Source organism: Antechinus flavipes, chromosome 2, assembly GCF_016432865.1.
Source record: "Antechinus flavipes isolate AdamAnt ecotype Samford, QLD, Australia chromosome 2, AdamAnt_v2, whole genome shotgun sequence".
Classification (NCBI taxonomy): Eukaryota; Metazoa; Chordata; class Mammalia; order Dasyuromorphia; family Dasyuridae; genus Antechinus; species Antechinus flavipes.
Genome location: NC_067399.1, coordinates 132910767 through 132934895, shown reverse-complemented (window position 1 = coordinate 132934895; position 24129 = coordinate 132910767). Strand labels below are relative to the sequence as shown.

General features: G+C 35.4%; 1 protein-coding gene across 1 annotated transcript in view; it reads right to left on the bottom strand.

Annotated features, from left to right (window-relative positions):
- The window catches only part of LOC127548252 (disintegrin and metalloproteinase domain-containing protein 32-like), a 103983-nt gene extending 80579 nt beyond the window's left edge, over nt 1-23404 (bottom strand). The window contains exons 1-4 of the mRNA XM_051975562.1: nt 23315-23404; nt 19826-19902; nt 15214-15275; nt 3361-3439 (exon numbers count right to left, since the gene is read on the bottom strand). Of these exons, the coding sequence (XP_051831522.1) occupies nt 3361-3439; nt 15214-15275; nt 19826-19902; nt 23315-23372 (276 nt within the window). The 5' untranslated portion in view covers nt 23373-23404. The remainder of the gene's footprint in view (nt 1-3360; nt 3440-15213; nt 15276-19825; nt 19903-23314) is intronic.
- Nucleotides 23405-24129: the final 725 nt, after the last annotated feature.

The window sequence follows — 24129 nt, the reverse complement described above, 5'->3', positions numbered from 1 at the left end:
AGAACAAAAAGAATAGTTTCAATTCTTCCACAAAATAAGTATTTGATAACAGCAGTCAAGTCTCTACTTTCACTACATCTTTTTTTCAAAGGTTAAAAAAAGGAGGCAGTGCAGTATAGTGGAAAAATTACTAGTTTTTGAGTTGGGACACCTGAGTTCAAATGCTATCCCTAATTCTTACTATTAGTGTCACCTTAGGCAAAGTTCTTGGCACTTTCTTCACTGGTAAAAATAAGGTTAGATTACATGACCTCTAATATCTCTTGTAGTTCTACCTTTCTGCAGTTATGATTTCATGAACTCTGTGATATAAGTGATAGAAATATCCCTGTATTATTACAAGGAAACTAAAAGTTCAGAGGTTATACAATTTACTTATAAGGTCACATGACAAGTTAAATTGTAGAATCGAAGTCAAACTTTAACTTATCTACATCTAGGGGTCAGTTTTCTTTCTAATAAACCATGAAATAACTGAGTGGGTAGAAGGAATCGTCCCAATAGTACAAACATGGACCACGTCAAGGAAATGGGACTTTCCATCTGAGAATCCTAGCAATCCACAAAGAAGAGGAAATAGAATAGAAAAATCTCTTGGAGATATACCAGGATCAAGTTTGAAAACCAATTGATTGTCCAATAGCTCATTTCTGCATAAAATTACTCCAGAGAAACTGATGCCTCATATGGGGAACATAAAATTGTTATTTTTACAATTATCATCATTACCATAATATAGTTCTAATATAATATAATAATACTATAATTCTATAATATAGAATTTGTATTTCAATTCTAACCTAATAGAAACTCCTCTTTGAAAACAAAGTCTGAATAATATTTTACTTTTATCATCTTTTTCATATTTATATTTCTAGCACTCAATGCATAATAAATTTGTAAATTAATCTTGAAGTAGTTTTCATTATCAGATCTCTATTTTATTTCTTAAAGGAAAAAATATGTATTTCTCTTTCTTGAAAGTAGTGTATATCACATCCCACTGTTATATGCCAAAGTCTCTGAAATTTAAGATATTGTCCTGAAAACAAGCAATGTAGTTTTGCAGTTTTTGTAAAAACTGGTTAAGATTTTGTTGAACTCAGATAATGCCCCCACAGAAAATAAAAAGTTTATTATAAATTATAAATTCTCCCTTATTTTGAATGTTCATTGTACTCATTCATATTCCCTCTCCTATCTATTATTCCATAAGACTTAGGTGTTTTAGGTGTTAACAAAGATAAAGAAAGCACAGAAGGAAATCAAGTACACATGTGACTAAGTTATTAAATAATACTAACCACCTATAGAATAATACATTCCTCTGACAAACTAATTTAGGGATTTGGAGTGTCACTTAGAATTGAGCAAGCATGAGGTCTTTTTTTTCAAAATGTCACCTATAGTAAACTTACCACTATTATAGAGGAAATTAAAGCAATAATTAGGAGGTATTTTGCTCAAGTATATGCCAATACATCTAACAAATCTGAGTCTACCTGCCAAGACAAACCCAGGAATTACATGGACACGATTACAAATTTTTCACATAAAATCAGATCTAAACAACTGAAAACATCAATTGCTCATAGCCAGATCAAGCTAATATAATTAAAATGACAACTCTATTAAATTATTCTAAACTGCCAAAAAAAATTAGAGCTAGAAAAAATAACAAAATTCATCTGGAAAAACAAAAGATCAGACTTTCAAGTCTTAATGAAAAAATGCAAAGGAAAGTAGCCTGGCCATACCAGACTTAAAATTAACATCCCATACTCTATACCAAGATAAGATAGAAATAGGTTCATTATTTAGACATATTGTAAGCAAATTGGGAGAACAAGTGGACAGGAGTTTCCTCCAAATCTTTGGAGAAAAGATGAATTTATGACCAAACAAGAAATAGAGAACATAATAAAATACAAAAAGGATAAGTTTAATTAAAACTAAAAAGGTTTTGCATAAACAAAACTAGTGTAGTATATATCAGGAAGAAGAAATCTGGGAAATGATTTTTATAATCAGTGTTTCTGATAAAATCTCATTTCTAAACTATATAGAGATTTGAGTCAAATTTATAAGAAAACAAGTCATTTCCCAATTGATAAATAGTCTAAGGATATGATCAAACATTTTCCAAATGAAGAAAATTCTAGTCATATGGAAAAAATGCTCTAAATCACTATTAGAAAACTGCAAATTAAAACAACTCTGAAGTACTATTTCATACCTATAAAAATGGCAAATGCTGGAGAGAATAAGGGAAAAGTAGTATATTAGTGAACTTCTGATGGCATAGTGAACTAGTTGGACCATTCTAGAGATCAATTTGGAACTAGATCCAAAGGGCTATCAAATTGTGCATACCCTCTGTAAGAAATGACCAGCAGGATGAATACAGAGAGGACTGGTGAGACTTACATGAACTGATGCTAAGTGAAATGAGCAGAACCAGAAGATCATTATATACCTCAACAACGATACTGTATGAGGATGTATTCTGATGGAAGTAGATTTCTTCAACAAAGAGATCTAACTCGGTTTCAATTGATCAAAGATGGACAGAAGCAGCTACACTCAAAGAAAGGACACTGGGAAATGAATATAAACTGCTTGCATTTTTGTTTTTCTTCCCGGGTTATTTAAACCTTCTGAATCCAATTCTTCCTATGCAACAAGAGAACTGTTTGGTACTGCACACATATATTGTATCTAGGATATACTGTAATCTATTTAACATGTATAGGACTGCTTGCCATCTGGGGGAGGGGGTGGAGGAAGAGAGGGGAAAAATCAGAATAGAAGTGAGTGCAAGGGATAATGTTGTAAAAAATTATCCTGGTATGGGTTCTGTCAATAAAAAATTATTTTAAAAAAAAATTTGTGCATACCACTTTGATCCAGGAGTGTCTCTACTGGGTCTGTTTCCCAAAGAGACTGTAAAAAAAAGGAAAAAAGACCCACATGTGCAAAAATGTTTGTAGCAGCCATTTTTGTAGTGGCAAGGAACTAGAAACTGAATGGATGTCCATCAGTTGGGGAATGGCTGAATAAATTATGGAATATGAAAGTAATGGAATATTATTGTTCCATACAAAATGATAAGTAGGCTGACCTAGAAAGACTTACATGAACTGATACTAAATTAAGTGAGAAAAACCAAGAGAACATTGTACACGGTAACAACAAGATTATGTAATAATCAATTGTGATGGACTTGGCTCTGTTGAACAATGAGGTGATCCAAGACAATTCCAATAGAAAATATTAATTTTTTTAAAAAGAAAAATGCCCATGCTAAGCAACAAAATAAAAAGAAATGAAAAATCTCAAGATACAAAATATGAATCTTACCATTGTACTTTTGGAACTAGAATACAAAGCACCTTCCCGATTGTACATATAGACAACAAAATCATCTGGTAAAAACAATCTGGATGTGAGGGGGGAAAAAAAAGAAAATCTGAGTTGTGAAAGCTGCACTGTTCATTTTTTATCATGTTAAATAAGAAAAGAAGGTTTATGCCATTTAAACTAATTGCATTATTTGAATATTGCCCAAGATATATACACCTGTCTTCATTCAAACTTCCCTATTCCACATTTTATCACTCTGTGCATTCCAAAGTTCCCCCATATCTCACTGTTCTCAATTCACTACTTCCTTCCATGGTATTCCTCCAATTCAGCTTCTCTTCTTATAAGGGAATATATATTCTAAGTATTAGAATAAAATACTTATACCAAGTGGTGTTGTATTTGGATGACTAGTTTCCACAATTCAATTTTAATTTTAACTTATTGATGAACACTTTAAATTGTTTATCACTAGGGTGCGTCTATCAAATATGATACTTAGTAAGTACCTACTATGTACCAGACACTGTGCTAAGTACTGTGAATATATAAAAAACAATCCCTGCTCTCAAGGAGCTTATAATCTAATACACAAGATACATACAAAAGGTAGCTAGCCCAGAGGCACAAGGATAGTGGAGTTGAATCCAAGAAAAACAGATTGGCAGCAAATAAAGAGTTGGATATAATTTTGAATTCTCTATAAAGGGAAGGGATAGAAGATTTTTTTTTTGCTCTGCTGTCCAGCCCTCCAATCAGAGAAGCAACTGAGAGTACTGATGAGACATGCTTACAAAGCATAACTCCATGTTCATGCATTTTCTAATGAGAAGTATATACTAGGAGGTAGTGAGCTGGGGCAGAGGGAAAGTGGAGGCATGATAATAATAATAGCGGAATAGAAATCAAGCAGAGCAGTTGGTGGCAAATATGTCAATTCAGTACTGTCTTGTCTTAAGCTTGTATTTTTTATTACTCATTTCTATAATTAATGAAAAGAAAATTGAGAATTCCATAGGTAAGAGAGCAGGTCTTAGAATTTGGAAGATTTCTGGATGTTCAAGTGCTAACTGTGTGACTCTGGTCAAGTGACTTAACCTCTCAATGTCCCAGGCAATTCTCTAAGCTACCAATCATCACTTACAAAGGAAGTTCCAAACTCAGAGCTCCCGGCAGTAATGAAATAGGATTGATTTTTTTTTTTAAAACAAATTCTTCGGAAAAATGATTAATACAAAGAAGATCCTAGGAAAATAGCAGAATGAAATCTAGGAGTAGCTTCCCACACTCCCCATATTTTGTCATTTTAGGGGTTCCCCAATCAGAAAAACATCAATAACAAGAAAAAAATTAAAACACACACATACAAGTTATATAAACAATAAATGTAGACCAATTCAACCATCCCATCACTATTAAAGTTACTTCACAGGATTCTCAGCTTAACTTCCCTGATCCCAATATTGACATGTTATCCAAAGGGATCCCCAAAGACTCCCATAGCTTTGCAGCAAGTTTTTTTGATGAAGATTTCATTTCTAGAATATATAAGGAGCTGAGTAAAATTTGTGGTAAGAGCCATTCCATGGTATTTTCATCTCTTTTTGTTTTTTTTTTTATAATTTTTTTATTGCACAACATGACAAATATGGAAATATATTTAGGATTGTGATATATATATATATATGTATACATATACACACACACACATAGATATATAAAACACATATATATAGGACTAATTGTTCTCTTGGGGAGGAGGGAATAAGGAATGGAGGGAGAAAAATGGGATGCAAAATCTTATAAAAATGAATGTGGAAAATCATCTTTACATGTATTTTTAAAATAAAATACAATTGAGAAAAATAATATTTTTTTTCAAGAATAAGAGCCATTCCCCATATAATAAATGGTCAAAGGTTATGAAAACTCCATCTTCAGAAGAAGAAATCCAAGTGACTCAATAGTTATATGAAAAAATTAAATCACTAAATCACTAAAATTAGAGAAATGAAAACTAAAACAACTCTGAGATAGAACCTCACAACAATCAGTTTGACAAAAGTAACAAAAAAGGAAAATGACAAGTACTAGAGGGGCTACGAAACAAGTATATTAGAGAAATGACTCAAATTTATAAAACTACAAGTCATTACCCAACTGATAAATAATCAAAGGATATGAATAGGTAATTTTCAGACAAAGAAATCAAAGTCACCTATAGTTATATGAAAAAAAATGTTCCAAATGACTGTTAAAAATATAAATTAAAATAATTCTGAGGTACCACCTCACATCTCTCAGATTGGTTTATATGATGCTCTTGATAGAGCTATGAATTAGTCCAGCAATTCTGAAAAGCATTTTGGAACTATACCCAAGAAATTATTAAATTGTTCACAGATAGTCTGAACCAGTGATATGATATCTAGCTCTATATTCCAGAGAGATCCAGAGAAATCAAAGAAAAGAATGAGTCAAAATGCACAAAAATATTTAAAGCAGCACTTTTTATGATGGCAAAGAGTTGAATACTAAGATGCCCATTCATTGGAGAATGTCCAAATAAGTTATTATAATATATGAAAATTACAGAATATATGCTATATTAGAAAAAGAGGATGGTTGCAGAGAAAACTGGTAATATTTATAAGAACTGATACTAAGATATATGGCACAACCAAACAACAATTTACATAACAATACTATAAAGACAAAAACAACTATGAAATTCAAAAACTCTGATCAACAAAATGACCAGCCACAATTCCAGAGGACTTATGGTAAAACAAGTTGCCAATCTTGAGATAAAATGATGAGAATACAGAGTGAGGATTCTTTAAACATAGTCAATGAAGAAATTTGTATTGTTTAATTATATATGTTTGTAATAGATTTTCTTTTTCTTATTTTCTCAAGCGAAGAGGGAGAAAGGTAAGAGAAAGAAAAAGGAGATATGAAAAATGATTTTAAAAATTCAAAAAGAGTATTCAAGAAGGGAGGATGATCAATATGTGGCAAATGCTTTTGAGAAGATTAAAATAGCTAATGATTTGAGATCACTTGATTTGGTGACTAAAAGTTTATTAATAACTTTGAGAAAAATAATAATCTGCCTATTTTCTAATCGAATTTATGTTACAGAAGAACTTTTATCTTTTTTTCAGAGTATAACATTTTAAACATTTTATTAAAATAAAGATTATTGATGAGATAAAAAATTATATAAGCAGCAACTCATTCCAGTGCTAAAAAGAGGTAACAATATAAATTTTAGTGAGGTTTGATGACTGCTCATTTACTAAATATAACCATTCTGAAAGTATAGACATTGTCAAGTGTAGATTTCTAGGTTCACATCTACAGCAACTCACCCAGTTTGATAACAGCACTCAGTCTGATAATATCAGAACAGTGAAAATGAGTATGTGCTAGCTATGCAGGTAACCAAGGAGAGCCATATAGGACTAACTTGACCAATCAGCAATGACCAAGCGTAAACCCAGTTGTACCCAATACAGCATCAGTGACTCTGATTAGTTTTGCTCAAACTAGCTTTGGGCATCCCATGAGCTATCTGCTTTGGGCTCTTAAGAGACATACCAGGCCTTGTCCCAGGAACTCTGTCCATAACATACCCCATTTCCTTCCCAGATCAGCCCATTTTCTGTTTCCCTTTATTAGGAACAAAATTTACACACACACACACACACACACACACACACATATATATATATATCATATATCACTTTCTGTTTCCCCTTGAGCTGAGGTGTTCAGTATTAGGTTGTCCACTCTACATGTATATTCATATGTATTGCCTTAACTTTTACAGGTACACACAACTCTCTAAACTCCTCTCATTCTCCTCGTAACCTACTATTTAATCCAGCCTCAAAAACAGCTTTTCAGTGCTTAAATTCATGAAGATGAGAAGCACTACAATTTACCAGCCGAAGTCAATCCGGAAGCTCGCCAGGAAAGGTTTGTCCTGAGGGGCCAGGAACTGACTAGCACAGGCAGCGAGAGACTAGCGTCCTGAGCAGACCAGGGGCAGGGGTGATTTCTGTGGCTAGAGAAGTTATAGGGACATTCTGCTATAGGCTAACTGCTCTGCCTTGATTACAAAGCAGTAAACTGGCAGAGAAATTAAAGCCTAAAAGAGAAAGTCCTCTAAAAAACGCCAGAACCTAACGAGATCTGGCTGTAACCCCTCAAACCCGGAAGTGACTCAGGCAGACTTTACCGCAGCCCTTCGGCCACATCCTGCAGTTCCGGGCTTTTGCGGGGGCAGTTACAAATCTGCAAGGCAAGAGGGCACAGCCTGGGCAGCCTCTGATCGGCAGAGTGGGGGGCTCATCAGGGAGTAATAGAACCTCCCCAGCAGACTGTGCTTCGGGGCAGACACTTCCCTTCCCTGCAAATCCATTCACTGCTCTGCTGCTAATACCCACAGCCCCAGGGCAGGGTTTGGCTTGGGGCAGTGAAACTCTCACTGCTCTGCGTCTAGCCCCAGGGTAGTCGTTATCTCACACTGCCCGGGTTCTTTGCAGGGCACTTTCCCAGCTGCGCCTGCAGGCCTCAGTTACTCCTGGGTGGGAATCTCTTTCCCAGAGCACTCCAGTACCTCGCTGCTTTTTGTAGCCGGCTGGCAGGACAGCTACCTGTCCATATACCTTACACTTCTCTGCAGAGGAAGCTGGTAATCTCCTGGCCCTGAAGGCAGACCTTACAGTCTTTAACAAAGTGAGTAAAAAAATCAAAAGAACGATTGATAGTTTCTATACAGAAAAAGAACAGCTTTTCAACCCTGAAGAGACTAATAACAGACAGTCTCCAGACAATTGTTGGTCTCCAATATAAAAGGCTCTCCTAGAAGAGACTATTAAAAACCTTAAAAGAGAGTTAGAAGAGAAATGGGGAAAGGAAAGAGAAGCTATGCAAGAGAGCAACAGCTTCCTAAAATGTGAATTGGAAAAGATAAAAAACTCCCAAGAAATGCAGGGAAACAGAATTTGCGAATTGGAAAAAGAAAATAACTCACTAAAAAAAAAAAAATTTAGTGAAATGGAAAAAATTTCCATAGAGCAAAACAACTCAATTGAACATATACAAAAAGAAGTAAAAAAAGCTAATGAAGAAAATAACTCACTAAAAATCAGAACTGAACAAACAGAAATGACTGATTCATTGAGATATCAAGAATCAGTCCAGCAAAACCAAAAAAATGAAAGATTGGGGAAAAATGTCAAATATTTACTTGGAAAAACAACAGACCTGGAAAATAGATCTAGGAGAGATAACCTGAGGATCATCGGGCTACCAGAAAATTATGATGAAAAAAAGAGCCTAGATACTATTTTACAGGAAATCATCAAAGAGAACTGCCCAGAAGTAATAGAACCAGAAGGGAAAATAGGCATTGAAAGAATTCATCGAACACCTTCTGAAAAAGACCCTAAAATAAAGACTCCAAGGAATATTGTGGCCAAACTTCAGAATTTTCAGACTAAAGAAAAAATTTTACAAACAGCCAGGAAAAAACAGTTCAAATACCAAGATGACACAATAAGGGTCATGCAAGATCTGGCTGCCTCAACATTAAAGGATTGAAAGGCCTGGAATCAGATATTCCGAAAGGCAAAAGAACTTGGAATGCATCCAAGAATAAACTACCCAGCTGAGTATTTTTCTCCACGGAAGAAGATGGACATTTAATGAAATAGAGGATCCATCTGTTTCTAAGGAAAAAACCAGACTTAAACAAAAAATTTGATCTCCAACAACAGGAATCAAGAGAAGTAGAAAAAGGAGAAACTAGACAACATAGTAAAGAGAATACAGTTCAACCCAACTCCTCAACAAAGATGAGAAATTGAAGGATACACTGCAAGACTCAAGTGTTTCATTCAAGTCCTCAATCTTCAGAGTCGATGTTCTTTTCACTTGCCATTGTGCTTCCCATGGTCAGGCACACTGTAACATGCCCTTGACTCCTGTGCCTCCAAATCCTGTATTTGGAGTGACCAAATAAATATCTCCTCCCCAACCCACTCACAAGTACAAAGACTCATGGAGGAAAATGCTATCTATAACCAGATAAAGAACTGAAGAATGCTCAATGAAGATTGAAACATGCTTTTTTTCACTCACTTTATTCTTCCTCATGGTTTGGTTTTTTGTTTGTTTGGTATAAACTATATCTAAATGCCTGCCATCTATGGAAGAGGGGAGGGAACAGAGGAAGGGAAAATTTGGAACTCAAAATCTTGTAAAAATAAATGTTAAAAATTTGAAAAAAAAAAAAAAAACTTTTACAGGCAATCTCCCTCTGACTTTCTTTCCTTTGGGAAAGAGGGATCCAGATCCTGTAAGGTTCCTGAGTCAATTTAAAGAGGCAGTCATTGGATCATAGGTGTATTCCTTTCTTGTCACAAGATAATACAGGATTCACCAAAAAGTTAATAATTCAAAAAAAGTTTAATAAACATCTATTATATGCCTACATATGCCAGGGCTAAAATGTGTTCCTTATTGAATTTACCCTATTGTCACTCCTAAACCTGACTAAGATTTATGTATGCATTTTAAATCACTAAGTTTGAGCAACTCATTTTGTCCCTTAGGGTCCAATGTCTGGATAAAATGAGTGAAGTCTAAGATAATGACCTCCAAAGTCAGTTAAAAATATAGAAGTAGTACTAGTCTAGAGCTCATGGAAAAATTAGATTCAAAGATAATAGGCCTCCATTCATCATCTCCTGCTTTCAATAAGTTAGGGATAAGGGGAGACAGATAAAGATGCTGCAATATGTGCATGGAATCATAAAAACATTTTGTAAAGAGGAAGAAGAGTGCTTCAAAAGTTATGACCTTCCAGTATTAAATCTGTATGTATTGTGTTATAAGTAGCTGCAAGAATGAATACATAAAGCTTTTTGCCTATAAAATTGTCTAAATTTTATTAACATGATTTTAGATATGTTGCTTATTTCTACAATGAAGTACAAAGAATGAAAGAATAGGTACATTTTATTAAGCTCAGACTGCATGTGTGTTTGTGAAGATACATCTAATTCATCACTGATGGGAGGAGTTGCTAGTAAAACTTAAATCAAAAAGAAAAAAGGAAGATTTACAGTAAATGAAAACTTTCAAAGGAATAAGATTAAGATTGCTGTGAATTCTTTTTAATCTGGCAGTAATGTTTTTAATTATATAAGGATTCATGATACTCATGTTTAATCAGTTGACATAATTTCTTATTCCTAAATCAACTACAATAATGAAGAGCTGGTATGCACTACATGAGGCATTTGATCCCATCAAAATAACTTTTGATTATGTTTTGTATTTGTATGTGCCCATATTGGCTTGGAACAACTACACTAAAACAGTGAGTGAAAAGAAAGAATTGCTTTAATTTTTGATTTTGTATTTTTAGCTTGTAGCACATGGCATATGATGATCAAATGAGTCTGTGAAATCAGTATGAAAATAATTCATGCCTTAAAGAACGAGATTATAAATAAATTAGAGGAACATAGGATAGTTTATCTCTCAGACTTGTGGAGGAGAAAGAAATTTGTGACCAAAGATGAACTAGAGACCATTACCAATCAAAAATAGAAAATTTTGATTATATCAATTTAAAAAGCCTTTGTACAAACAGAACGAATGCAAACAAGATTAGTAGGGAAGTAACAAACTGGGAAAACATCTTTACAATTAAAGGTTCTGATAAAGGCCTCATTTCCAAAATATATAGAGAACTGACTCAAATTTATAAAAAATCAAGCCATTCTCCAATTGATAAATGGTCAAAGGATATGAACAGACAATTTTCAGATGAAGAAATTGAAACTATTACCACTCACATGAAAGAGTGTTCCAAATCACTATTGATCAGAGAAATGCAAATTAAGACAACTCTGAGATATCACTACACACCTGTCAGATTGGCTAAGATGACAGGAAAAAATAATGATGAATGTTGGAGGGGATGCGGGAAAACGGGGACACTGATGCATTGTTGGTAGAGTTGTGAACGAATCCAGCCATTCTGGAGAGCGATCTGGAATTATGCCCAAAAAGTTATCAAACTGTGCATACCCTTTGATCCAGCAGTGTTTCTATTGGGCTTATACTCCAAAGAGATACTAAAAAAGGGAAGGGGACCTGTATGTGCCAAAATGTTTGTAGCAGCCCTGTTTGTAGTGGCTAGAAACTGGAAAACGAATGGATGCCCATCAATTGGAGAATGGCTGGGTAAATTGTGGTATATGAATGTTATGGAATATTATTGCTCTGTAAGGAATGACCAGCAGGATGAATACAGAGAGGCTTGGAGAGACCTACATGGACTGATGCTAAGTGAGATGAGCAGAACCAGGAGATCATTATACACTTCGACAACGATATTGTATGAGGATGTATTCTGATGGAAGTGGATTTCTCTGACAAAGAGACTTAACTGAGTTTCATTGGAGAAATGATGGACAGAAACAGCTACACCCAAAGAAGGAATACTGGGAAATGAATGTGAACTATTTGCATTTTTGATTTTCTTCCCGAGTTATTTTTACCTTCTGAATCCAATTCTCCCTGTGCAACAAGAGAACTGTTCGGTTCTGCAAATATGTATTGTATCTAGGATATACTGCAACATATTTAACATATATAGGACTGCTTGCCATCCTGGGGGGGGGGGGGGGAGGGAGGGAGGGGAAAAAACGAAACATAAGTGATTGTAAGGGATAATGTCGTGTAAAAATTATCCTGGCATGGATTCTGTCAATACAAAGTTATTATTAAATAAAATAAAATTAAAAAAAAAAAAAAAGAAAATAATTCATGCCTCCCTAGCTTGCTTTTATCTATATCCGCTCCTAAGTTTACCAATGATGATTCACTCAAATGCCAGAGGACTAACTCAATTACTCTTAAAATTTCAATGATACCTACCAATACAGTACTCTGTCTACTCATTATCCCTCTCTTACTATATGAATAGCCCATCTTTTTTCTGTCATAAATTCCTTTATATGTATGTATCAATATCTTGTGAAAGTACCAGCTCTTTGTATAAAGCATTTTTCACAGTAAGTACTTCAGAATTGTCTTGGATCATTGTATTGTTGAGAATAGCTAAGCCATTCACAGTTGATCATCATATAATATAATATAATAATATAAAAAGGTAGGCTTGCACATATGCTTACACTTGCACATACGCATAAGCATATACAGTCTTCTCCTGGTTATGCTCATTTCACTATGCATCAATTTATACACATCTTTCCAGGTTTTTCTGGAAGTATCTGCTTGTCAATTTTTTAGCACAATAATATTTCATCACAAGTATATACTCACAACTTATTCAGATATTCTCCAATTGATAGTAGGCATCCCCTCAATTTCCTATACTTTACCACAATAAAAAGAGCTGCTACAAATATTTGTGTACATACAGATGCTTTTTCTTTTTATACCTTTTTGAGATACAGACCTAGCAGTAATTATTGTATTTTCTTCATTTTGGAAGAAGACCATGACATCATGGAGGTGAAGCCATGACATACAAGTGAACTGGATTTCGGTGAGGGAAAGCTGTGCAAAGTTACCAGCTTCACTTTCTTGTCCAGACCCATTTGAATCCAGGGGCCAGATATAATCAGGATGACTAGAGATGACCCTGGGTGCAATGGGAGACCTTGGCCTTTTCAAGTTGGAACTTTAACAAGTCTCAGTTTAATTGAGGCAAGGTCCCATCAGTGATTAAAGCAAGTTAAGAAATGAAACAGAGAATACCTACACATACATACATACACACACACACACACACACACACACAACACACTATTATTATTATTTATATTCACTCTGAGCCAATCAGGGCCAATCAATCAAGTGGAACTTGGCCTGGAACTAACTGTTGGCCAATCATTGATAGTCAAAGTGATTTGGATTTAAAGCATTGTCTTAGCCCATAAATCCCAAGATATCTTGCAAGATTTAATCGATCAAAATTTATATTCCTTTGGGCAGTACAAATGTATATAATACCTTATGTAGACATAGGAAAAGGATAGAGAGATGAAAGGAAGCCAGGAAGGAAAGAAAGAAAGTAGGCAGACAATAAGGAAGACAGCAAGACAAAAAGGAAGGAAGGAAGGAAGGAAGGAAGGAAGGAAGGAAGGAAGGAAGGAAGGAAGGAAGGAAGGAAGGAAGGAAGGAGGGAGGGAGAGAAAGAGGGAGGCAAAAGAAAAAGGATTTGAATCCTGGTTCTCTTCTGTTAATCTTATATACTGCAATGCCAAATAAGAACTGCTATTGTTGGGTCAAAGATATACATGACATACTTTGGGCTATATCATCTCTTCACATTCAACTAACACCTGTGCCCTCTGTCCATATATACTTATACCACCTGCCCTTATGAGAAAAGTCTTATGAGTTACAAGTATCTTCTCATGCAGAAATGCAAACAATACCTTGCAACTTACCTTTCCTATTTATATTTTATGCTTCTCTTGAGTTTTGTATTTGAAAGTTAAGTTTTCTATTCGACTCTGGTCTTTTCATCAAGAATGTTTGAAAGTCTTCTATTTCACTGAATATTCATTTTTCCCCTTGAAAGATAAAAGTCAAGTTTTGCTGGATAGGTGATCCTTGATTGTAATCCAAACTCTTTTGCCCTTTGGAATATTATATACCAACCAATGATCCTTTAATCTGTTCAATTTTCGTTATTATCCTTATTTGGCTCCATGATATCTGAATTCTGATGCTTGCAATATTCTCTCCTTGACCTGCGATTTCTGGAATTTGGCTATAATAAGAATAATCTCCTAGCCTGTGCTCTGATTTATAAGTGACACAAATACTCTATTATGCTCTGAAACTGTGACCAGCATGCTTAGGCCCCTGTTGCCTCAAGCTCTAATGTGCTAGTGGTCCTCCTTATTTGTGATCCTGAACTGGATCTAAGTATTGACAAGGTAATAGAGTCCTGTACTCAGTGAGAGCAAAGGAATCCCTTTAATCTTTCAATCAATTGTGCAATTCCCTTACTGCCTGTAAGTTGAGAGTTCCAGAAGTGACCACTGCCACTACTGATTCAGTTATTCCCAGGGCCAACTCCTGGTTTGCTGGAATGCCATCTTTGCTTTATTCTCAGTATGGTAGACCAAATTATCTTGGGCTAGAGAAGTATTTGACCCCATAATTTTGTTGGGCTCTGCCACTTCAGAATTTGTTTTGAGATATTATTTAAAGTTATTTGGTGGGGAATTTGGCAGAGCTCATACAAGTTCTTACCTTTTCTATGCCATCTTGGCTTCACCCTGTATAAATAATACTCATAGTAAAGATGGGACACTGGGCATACAGTTTAGTATTTCTTTTGGTTGTTTTCTTGGTATTATTAATATGGTAAAAAAAATTGTTTGATTATTACTTAAAGGGAAGCAGATAGCAGAGTGGATTAAAAATCAGAATCCTATAATATGTTGTTTACAAAAAATACATTTGAAGCAGAAAGGTATATACAGAGTAAAGGTAAAAGGCTGGAGAAGAATATATTATGCTTCAGCTGAGGAAAAAAAAAGCAGAGATAACAATCCTGATCTCTGATCAAGCAAAAGCAAAAATAAATCTAATTCAAAACTTAATTCTTTATCTTCCTCCCTAAACTCTTTCTTCTCCTAAAATTCCGTTAGAATATCACCATCTTTTCAGTCCACAATCTTAATATCCTCTTTAATTTTTCATTCAAGTCATTTTACAATAAATTATGCTTGTCTTATTTTTAATTATGAGTAGTTAAAATTAATACAAGAGAATATTTACCTTTTTGTGAGGTGTAAAGTATACAGTCTCCCTTCTATTGAAATAGTATATGAAATCCCTTCCTAAAATATCAAGAAGAACAAGAAATCAATATAGCAATTTTGAAATAAAAGTACAATGTTTAGATCTAGTACTCCACAAGAGATATTTACAATGTATTACTTCATTAATACAGTGTTTTTCATAGAGCATTTAACAAATACTTTTTCATTCATTAAAGATAATTTTGGTTTAAAATTTACATTTAGAATTTTCTGAAAATTACATTAGTCAATCTTTTAAATATTATGTCCCAAGTTCATAAATACTATCATCAATAAAGAGATCTGTAAGAGACATAATTAAAAGGAGATCAAAAAGCAAAAAACAAACCAAAAAAAAAAAAACCTCAAACAATTATAACCAGAAAAACAGTAGAAACTCAAAAAATGGGATCATAAAAAAGCATTATTGAGACAACTGGCAGTATTCAACTATATTAACTCTCCTAAGTCTTAGATCAGCAATAAGATTCTCTTGTGTCTTTCAGAATGATTTACCAAATTCATAAAGTTCCACTCAGGATTTCTCATATCCTAGCTGACAGTGTGTAAATGTGTTTCTAGATCATAACTCTCCCAAGTAGTAGGTAATATAATTTCAGAAAGAATATAGTTATGCCACATCTTATCTTAACACAAAAACATGTTAAGTACTATACCATTTAATTGCTTAATTGTTCTGAGCTAAGACTGGTTTAGGCCAGCTTCCTATGGTTAGGTTTAATAATGGAACAAAGTAAAACACTCATAACTCACTTAGCCATTTACAAAATGTAATTTATTTAACCAAAGCAAGAAAATATTAATTAGGTTATATATTGGGAATACCCAATATTGACTGAGCTGAATGAAGCTCCATTGTTTGAGTTGCCCATTGAAGTTATTAGTCAAGTAACAGAATGTTTGCAGTTCCTCATAAATATTTTGTACTTGGGTAACTAGGAAATGATTATCAACAGCCTGAGCCTTAAGTCCCCTTGATGTGGTTTGAGTGGTCTCATCCTGGTGGTCAAGAGATTAGTGTCTATAAAATAGTTGTTAAGAATCGCCTTTAAATCGACTGAAAGTTTTAGGAGTGAAAGAATTCACTCATTCCCGAATTATTAGTTGCAAAATGAAAGTTTATTGTTGGATAGAAATCAGTTTACCAAGAGACTGACTTCTATAGTGACAGATCTATTCAAAAACGGAGTTTTGCACTGAGAATGCTTTCTCAGTGGACAGAAGGTCCTGGTAGCTGAGTGAGCTACCTAAGTCCATCTGCAAAGACCTTAGTTGAAGGAAGTTGTTATATTGGATATCTTAGTTGGCGTTGGGGTCAGCCTAAGCAGGTTCAGACCACGTGGGGGGCTGGGACAGCCCAGGTTCCCAGGCTTAGATTCTTATCAGCCCAGATCTCCTATTGGAATTAACAACACTTGAAGGGACACTTTTTGACTAGGATTTCTAATTGAATCAAAGGTTCTGACATCCTGGAAAGATAACTTGTCTAGGGGATATGCCTTCCCCAGGAATGGCTGAGACTCTGAAAGGGATCACAGATTAAAAGGAAATACAGTTTCTTAAAGAAACCACAACCTGCTTCACCCTGAGCCAGTAATGTCTTATGAAGAGTGTGAATGTTTTAAGGAAAAATCAGCATTGTGATGACCGCGTATTTAAAATCAGCTGGAGTTAGGAATTCAGGTTAAGGGAAAAATCTTCAATCTTGATTGAAGTGAAGAGGTGAAAAAAGATTGCGATAGCAATATGGACAGCTGCTACAGGAAACCAGCTAGCAGAGAGAGACCTGAACTGAAAGGCTGTCGCAATGGCAATGTGAGCAGTCTCTCCTTCCCCTTCCTTTTCCACTCCCCTGCCTCCAGCCACCAAAATCGTCATTTCCTATACAACACATCAGGATTTGCACAAAGAGTGGGAGGGGGCCATTCTTTCTCCAAGCTTGTATATTAATAGAGTATGGTCCAATTACTATTTAGCCTCATGTGCTTGGGACCTCAGTGCATCAACTCAAGCCTCAGCCCATTACAAGCATAAATTTAATAGAGAGCAAGGAGTAAGTTGTTAACCTTGGGGAAGAATATGGATTAGGAAACTAGTCGCTTCCCATCTCTTAAAGCAGTTAATTCTATTTCTGGTGATATTATTCAGTGTTGACCTGTATTTAATGAAGAGGGCTTCCTCATCTGGGAGTTCTAAGTATCACTGAAATTATACTGTCCAGTCCCTATTCCTATTTAACATTTGCCACAACCAACGTCTTTCTGTTTTCTTCTTGAAAAAAGTTTTCATGACATATTGATAAATCATTATGGTGACTGCTTTCATTTTATCTATTAGTCTTAAATTCTATTTCCCAACTTTCTTTCAAATTACTATTAAGGTATATATATACTTAGTTTGGATGATCTTTTTCATATTCTTTAGGTAATTTTTCTATTTATTAACCAAGCACAAAATCACAGGTCCAGAAGACATCATGGTGTAACTAGATTTTTTACAATAAAAATGAACATGAATGTGGAATCCAAAGCCAAAGCAAAGAGTTCACAATCCATACAGAAGTTAGCATATTTAAGACAATACAACAAAGGGAAAAGGGGAAATAAAAATCTCTAGCCAAAAGGGAATAGCATAGGAAGGGGAAAGGTGCAATAAAGGTGGGAAAGGAGCAAAACCCCATTCAAAAGAGAAGAACAAAGTGATGGCAAAAGCACCATTCATTTTCCTTCCTAGATCTTGAAGGATCTACTTATCACATGCATCCTAGCTGCACAAGCAGCTTCTCAGTCTAGTGCACACTGACTGGTGCCTGTCTAACTTCCAAAGACATATGGGAGACAAAACAAATTATGTCAGCTGTGGGTGGGAAGGATCATTTATGGCACATTCACAGCCTCCTGCACTGGTCCAGTGTTTCTAGAAAACATAAAAACTCAAAAAGAAAAGTACAGGAGACCCCTTAACATACTTCTTCATTCTCTGTGATAAATGCCTGGCCTATATACACAGCAATTTTCTTCATGGCAGTATTTTAATGGTTATTATGATCATTACAAGCGAAGATGAACTGTCCCATTACATGATAGCTCTTAATTCCTTTGAGTGCATGATCAATTCCGCCACTTCTCTAAATCATTTCTCTAAAAAACAAACAAACAAACAAAAAACTCTGAGCTTTCCTTTCATTAAGAAAATAAATAAATGCCAATATGAACATGTTGCTATTTATATCAATTTGTTGGTCATTTCATGAAGACCTCATGCTAAGAGTACTAAAATAGTTAATGTCCATGAATAATCTATAAAACTGAGAGTCTTATCATCCTTTCCCCTACTACCACCATCACGGCAAGTACAAAAGGAAAACATTTTTATTTTTATATAAGTGGAAGGAAACCTAATGTATTTTTATAGCACAGGATAGGAAAATAAATTATCGCCCACTGGGCAAATAACTAAGAATAAAAGGTTCCATAATTAGCCAGATTAATCCATGGACAGCTGCTGAATCAAATCAGCAAGCATTTATTAAATATCTATCATATGCCAACACTGTGCTAAATGTTGGAAATTCAAAGAAAGGCAAAATAATTGCTAAAGATAATCTAAAAAGTAATTAAAGTCCTTTTTTCTCAAGGAGTTCACAGTCTAATGGAAGAAACAAAGTGCAAACATCCATCTACAAAAAGGATAAAGACAGGGTAAATTGGAGAGAAGACACTAAAATTTTCCAGGACTAAGAAAGGCCTCTTGTAGAAGGAAGGACTTTAGGTAAGACTTGAAGGAAATCAGAAAAATTATCTAGCATAGCTGGAGGTGAGAAGCAGAAAGAATATCTAGACTCAGGAGATGGAGTTTTAGTTTACAAGAACAGCAAGGAGGCCAATGTCTGTCATATGGACTAGACTCAAATCTACAATTATGCACCAGAGTATGTTTGGTATAAAAAAGAACAACTGCTAAAATGAATTAGAAAAAAAATTTACCCTGAAATAATTATTTTTCTTCACCTTCCCCAGTAAGTAAATTATATAGTAAATGCCAAGTCACAGTATTAAGGAATTTATGAAAATACATTAACTGTTTCAGACCAAAGAACATTATTTTAACATATTACTATAAATTTTTTAAAAGAGTATTACTAAATACTCTTACTACAATAAAATACACTACTTTAACATATTATTATAATATTCATATAAAAGGAACATATGGAATCAAGATAATTTTGTATATAATATCAAGCTAAAATATTTTCCCCCTCAAAAATCTGATTTTTCCAGTGAAAAGTTTTAGATTTTTAGGGAGGAGGAAATAAGATTATGTAATATATAAAACCTCAGTTCTGCATTTGACTTGCTATATAAAGATCTTATATAACTGACTTTAAAAACCCACCAATTTATTTACTCTCATTGTCCTTCAATGTAGCTGTTAGCAAATTTATATTCCTTTTAGGTGGTCATATATGTTGATAGCTTTACTTACTGAAGTATTACTAGGTTTCTTGATGCAATTAAAGAAGAATCAATATCATACTTATAATTCTGAGTAACTCTGCTCCTTACATATTCCAAATCTGAATCACTTGAATTTGATAGGATCTCCTCTGGAACTGTGATCTCTACGAATGACTGCTGAAAATCTGGAGAAAGTAAACAAGTTTTTAATTACCTGATAAAATAACCTCATTCCAGGATCTACCAGGCTTCTCTTTATTATATTCCAAAGTATTCTTCTATTTCTAAGTTTCCTTAAGTAGCCTTTTCTACATATGACTGCCATTTGTCTCTGAAATTAAGATTTACGTCCAAAATTCGTGCCAGCAAGATTCTTATAATTTCCCTTATTTTAATTCCTTATTTCTGCTATTCTCTTCAAGTCTGTGATCTTTCATTTCCTTATAACTGACTGAAAAGATAGTTTTTCACACAGATACAAGCAGGGGTTTTCCTCTACTTTCAACTCCCCCTTACCACCAAACTTATCTTGCATCTTTCTTATACCCATACATTTTGCCACCTGCTACTACACAGATATTTGAGCCACACACAAACTAAACAGTAGAAGAAAAAGACTGCTTCCTACTTTCCACTTCCATAGCTAGAGGCCTTGGGATCAGCCCAAGTCAGTTTAAGTAAAAGTCCTTGGTTTTTAGTGGGAGAAGTAAAGGAGATGGACAAACTGCCACAAGCTCACCACCAACTTCAACTTCTCTCCTCCTTCATGCCACCAAGTAAATCTGGTTTATCTCATCCCACTCTCTAATCCCTCCTATGATACATCAAAACATTGAGCCAGCCCCGAACAGTGAGAAGGGCCCTTTTTACAAATATATGGTAATAGAGTCATTGTCCAATAAGTAATTAGCCTTAAGAGCTCTGTTGTCTGATTCAAGCATACCTTTTAAGAGTTTCAGCCCTTTCCAGCAAACTTTACCTTATGACTCCATCAATGGTGAGTTTTCAATAAAATGTTTTATTAAAATTTCGGGCATTTATTCAATCCTTTTTCTCTTACCACTGCTTCTGATTCACTCTATTAATTTTGCTATCTCCTTCCATTTTCCATTTTCCCTTTCCCAACTCTGCCCTCCTCCTCAACTTCTTTTTCTTTGATCTTCCAACTTTGCCCTAATCAAAATTCAACAAGAAGCACCTAACATATACATGGTATTAGATCAGACACTTGTATAATGGGTATACCACAAAAATAAAACACTCCCTACTAGCTTCAAGGAGTTTATAATATTCTCAATATTCCCAATATTATATTAGATTGGGAGGATATAAAGATTAAAAATAACAAAGGCAAGTGGAAAAGGTGGAGGACATAGTTAGGAAAATAATAAGAAATTCAAAAGACAAAGAGATTCCAGAGAATCTGAGGCTAGAGATGGAATGTTACAATAATTCTGACAATAACTGGCAAAAAAGGATAATGGTTCATTAATGAAAGAAAAGGTGATAGATTCAAGAAATTTTGTAGTAATTGGCAGAAAACTGATAATGGATTAGATGTGGAAAGATGAGGGAGAAGTCAAGAATGACCCTGATACAGGGATTCTTAACTTGGGAGTACATGAACTTTTTTTTTTAAAAATAGTCTGATATATTGTTACCATGTTTAACATATAATGGATTATGTGCCATCCAGGGGAGGGAGTAGAGGAAAGGAAGGGAAAAATTGGAACACAAAATTCTTCAAGGGTCAATGTTGAAAAATAATCCTTGCATATGTTTTGAAAATAAACTTCAATTAAAAATAAAAATAAAATTAAAAATAGTTAAAACTTTATTTCAAAGTAATTGGTCTGCTTTTCAACTCTTTTTATTTTATGAATTTAACAACACTATCCTAACAAAGATCAATAGGCTTCACTAAATTGCTAGAAGGGGCCATGAAACAAAATAATGATAAGAATTCTTGGGACAGCTAGGTGGTATAGTCGATGGAGCAACAGCTATGGAATTAAGAGGACCAGAATTCAAATCCAGCCTCAGACATTTGGCACTTCTGAGCCTTGTGAACTTGGGTAAATCACTTAACCCAAATTGCCACACCCAAAAAAAAAAAAAAAAAAAAGAATCCCTGTCTTAAGGTTAAAAATCTGAGTGATATGCCCAATAAAACATAAAACATGTGGTTGGACTGCAGAATTTCTAGATCAGAGAAGGTGAATTGTTTTAGACATATTGAACTTGAAGTGTCATTGGGACAACAAGATAGAGATGTCCAACAGATTAAAATAGTATTAAGGTCCTCTAGTTCTAAACTCTAATAAATCAATGATAAGTCACAAGTGGTATGAGTGAGTGAATTAGCAATGCTTTTCCTTAAACCTTTTGCCAACATTTAACTAAGGGAGGTTGTAGCAGTAACCATGGTACATAGTCCAAGGACAACTTGTCTTTTATGGATACTGCTCACTCCTGGTTCTCATCCAACCTGCCAGATTACTCCTCATCGTCCTTGTTACATCTAGCAGCAGCCATCTCTCATCACAAAGTGATGCCCAAGGCTCCCTCCCTGACCTCTTCTTCCTCTATACGCTCTCTATTGTTATTTGTTCCCTTGTGTTTCTCATCTCTGGTTAGATGCCTCCTTAGTCTCTCTCCTCAACTCCTCAGGGGTTATGTAGTACAACTTATACCTGAATAGGAATCCTCTAATAATCATCAATAAAGAAGCATTCAGCCTTCACTTGAAAGCCTCTAATGAAAACAAATCCACTCTCTCTCAATCCACTTTTGGATAGCTCTAATTATCGGGAAGTTTTTATGTCAATTCAAAATAAGCCTCCACAGTTTCCATTCATTGATACTAGTTCTGCCCTTTAGAATACAGCAAAACAACTCTAATACCATTTCCCATATGAAAGCCCAAATACCTGAAAATAATTCATTACGGGATCACTGATTTAGAGCTGTGATCTCAAAGGGCATCCATAGTTCTAAGGTAACTGAAGCTCTGACACAGTACAGGTCATGCAAGTAGTATATGCCAGGGCCAGATGTGACCCATCTTTTTCAGTATTTTTCCAATACTTTCAATCAACGCTTGTCCAGCAATCCATACCACTATGTACAGTCATGGTGACCCACTTTCATATTTGCTCCAGCGAGTCTATGTCCTTACTCTAATGTGGTACCCAGATCCAACCATTCAAATGTGGTCCAACGTTGTTGAATAAAACAGAGATAGTGTCCTTATTCTGGGCACCATACTTAACGAAGGAAGGCAAGTCAAGAATTGACTTTTTGTCAACTTAGTAATACATATTACTCAAATGAAGCTTGTCCTATGAGGACAAAAGATTTCCAGAGACGCTCTGAAAATTACCAGCTGAGAACTTTGGACTATCATCTAGTCCTGACAATTATCCCTCCCTCACCACCCCCATGTGAATTATGGGGATATTTGAGGCTCAGGGCCGGAAGGTCACAAGATTCCCCTGAACAGAGGCGTGTCCGATCTAAATCCGGGGCTCTTTTTCGAAGCCCTTTCTTCACAAGGTATCCCGTGTGATCAAAGTCCCCGGTTACTCTGAAACTCACCAAGCCCCAATATAAGCAGCTTATTGAGACCTGCAAAAAGGGCCAATAGGTAAAACATGGCGCGAGCGTCTTGCCTCAGTTACTGTCTTAGTCGAGGCAAACTGTCCAGCAACCGTTAGAAGACTAACGCTCGCACACTAGCACACACAGAGCCGGAAGTGCGAGAGGAAGGACTAGGAGGTGGGAGCGTGCCGTGCCGGAAGTGCGAGAGCCTGAGGGGTGGGGGGTGAGAAGGCGCCTGCGGGCCAAGCAGGAAGTGCCAGGGATAAAGGCCTTGAAGGCGGCTGCGTGTGTTCCCGAGAGAAGCGAAAAGCGACAGACAGTGAGGTTGTTTGGGTTTGGCCGAGGCTACTTTCCTCCTTCCCCCTTCTCTTGCCCTCCCTGCTTCAAAGGTGCTGGCCTTTGGCATAATTTTTCGCTGAAGTCTCCCATCCCGAGCTTGACTAGGTATCTCCGGCTGTTTCGAATCTCTTCCCGGCAGTCTTGAAGTTTAGGCCCGAGAAGCTACTCCACCGTTGGCGCTGCACAGCACTGGATTTAGGAAGGTTTCAGATTCGGACACATACTGAGTTTCGAGACACCAAAACAACTGCTGGAATTACTGAGCCAAAAGTTTCAAAGGCCCCATCTTCAAGGAGAGTGCATTCTATCTAGGGACTATCAGTTTTAGCTAAATAAATTCAAGGGAATTTAACAGTTGATGCGGATTAGAAAAAGCCTCAGGTAAAAAAATGTGGATTTGAATTGAACTCTGAAGGAAATGAGGAAATCTAAAAGGCTGAGGGGAAGATGGAGTTCATTCCAGGTATCAGAGT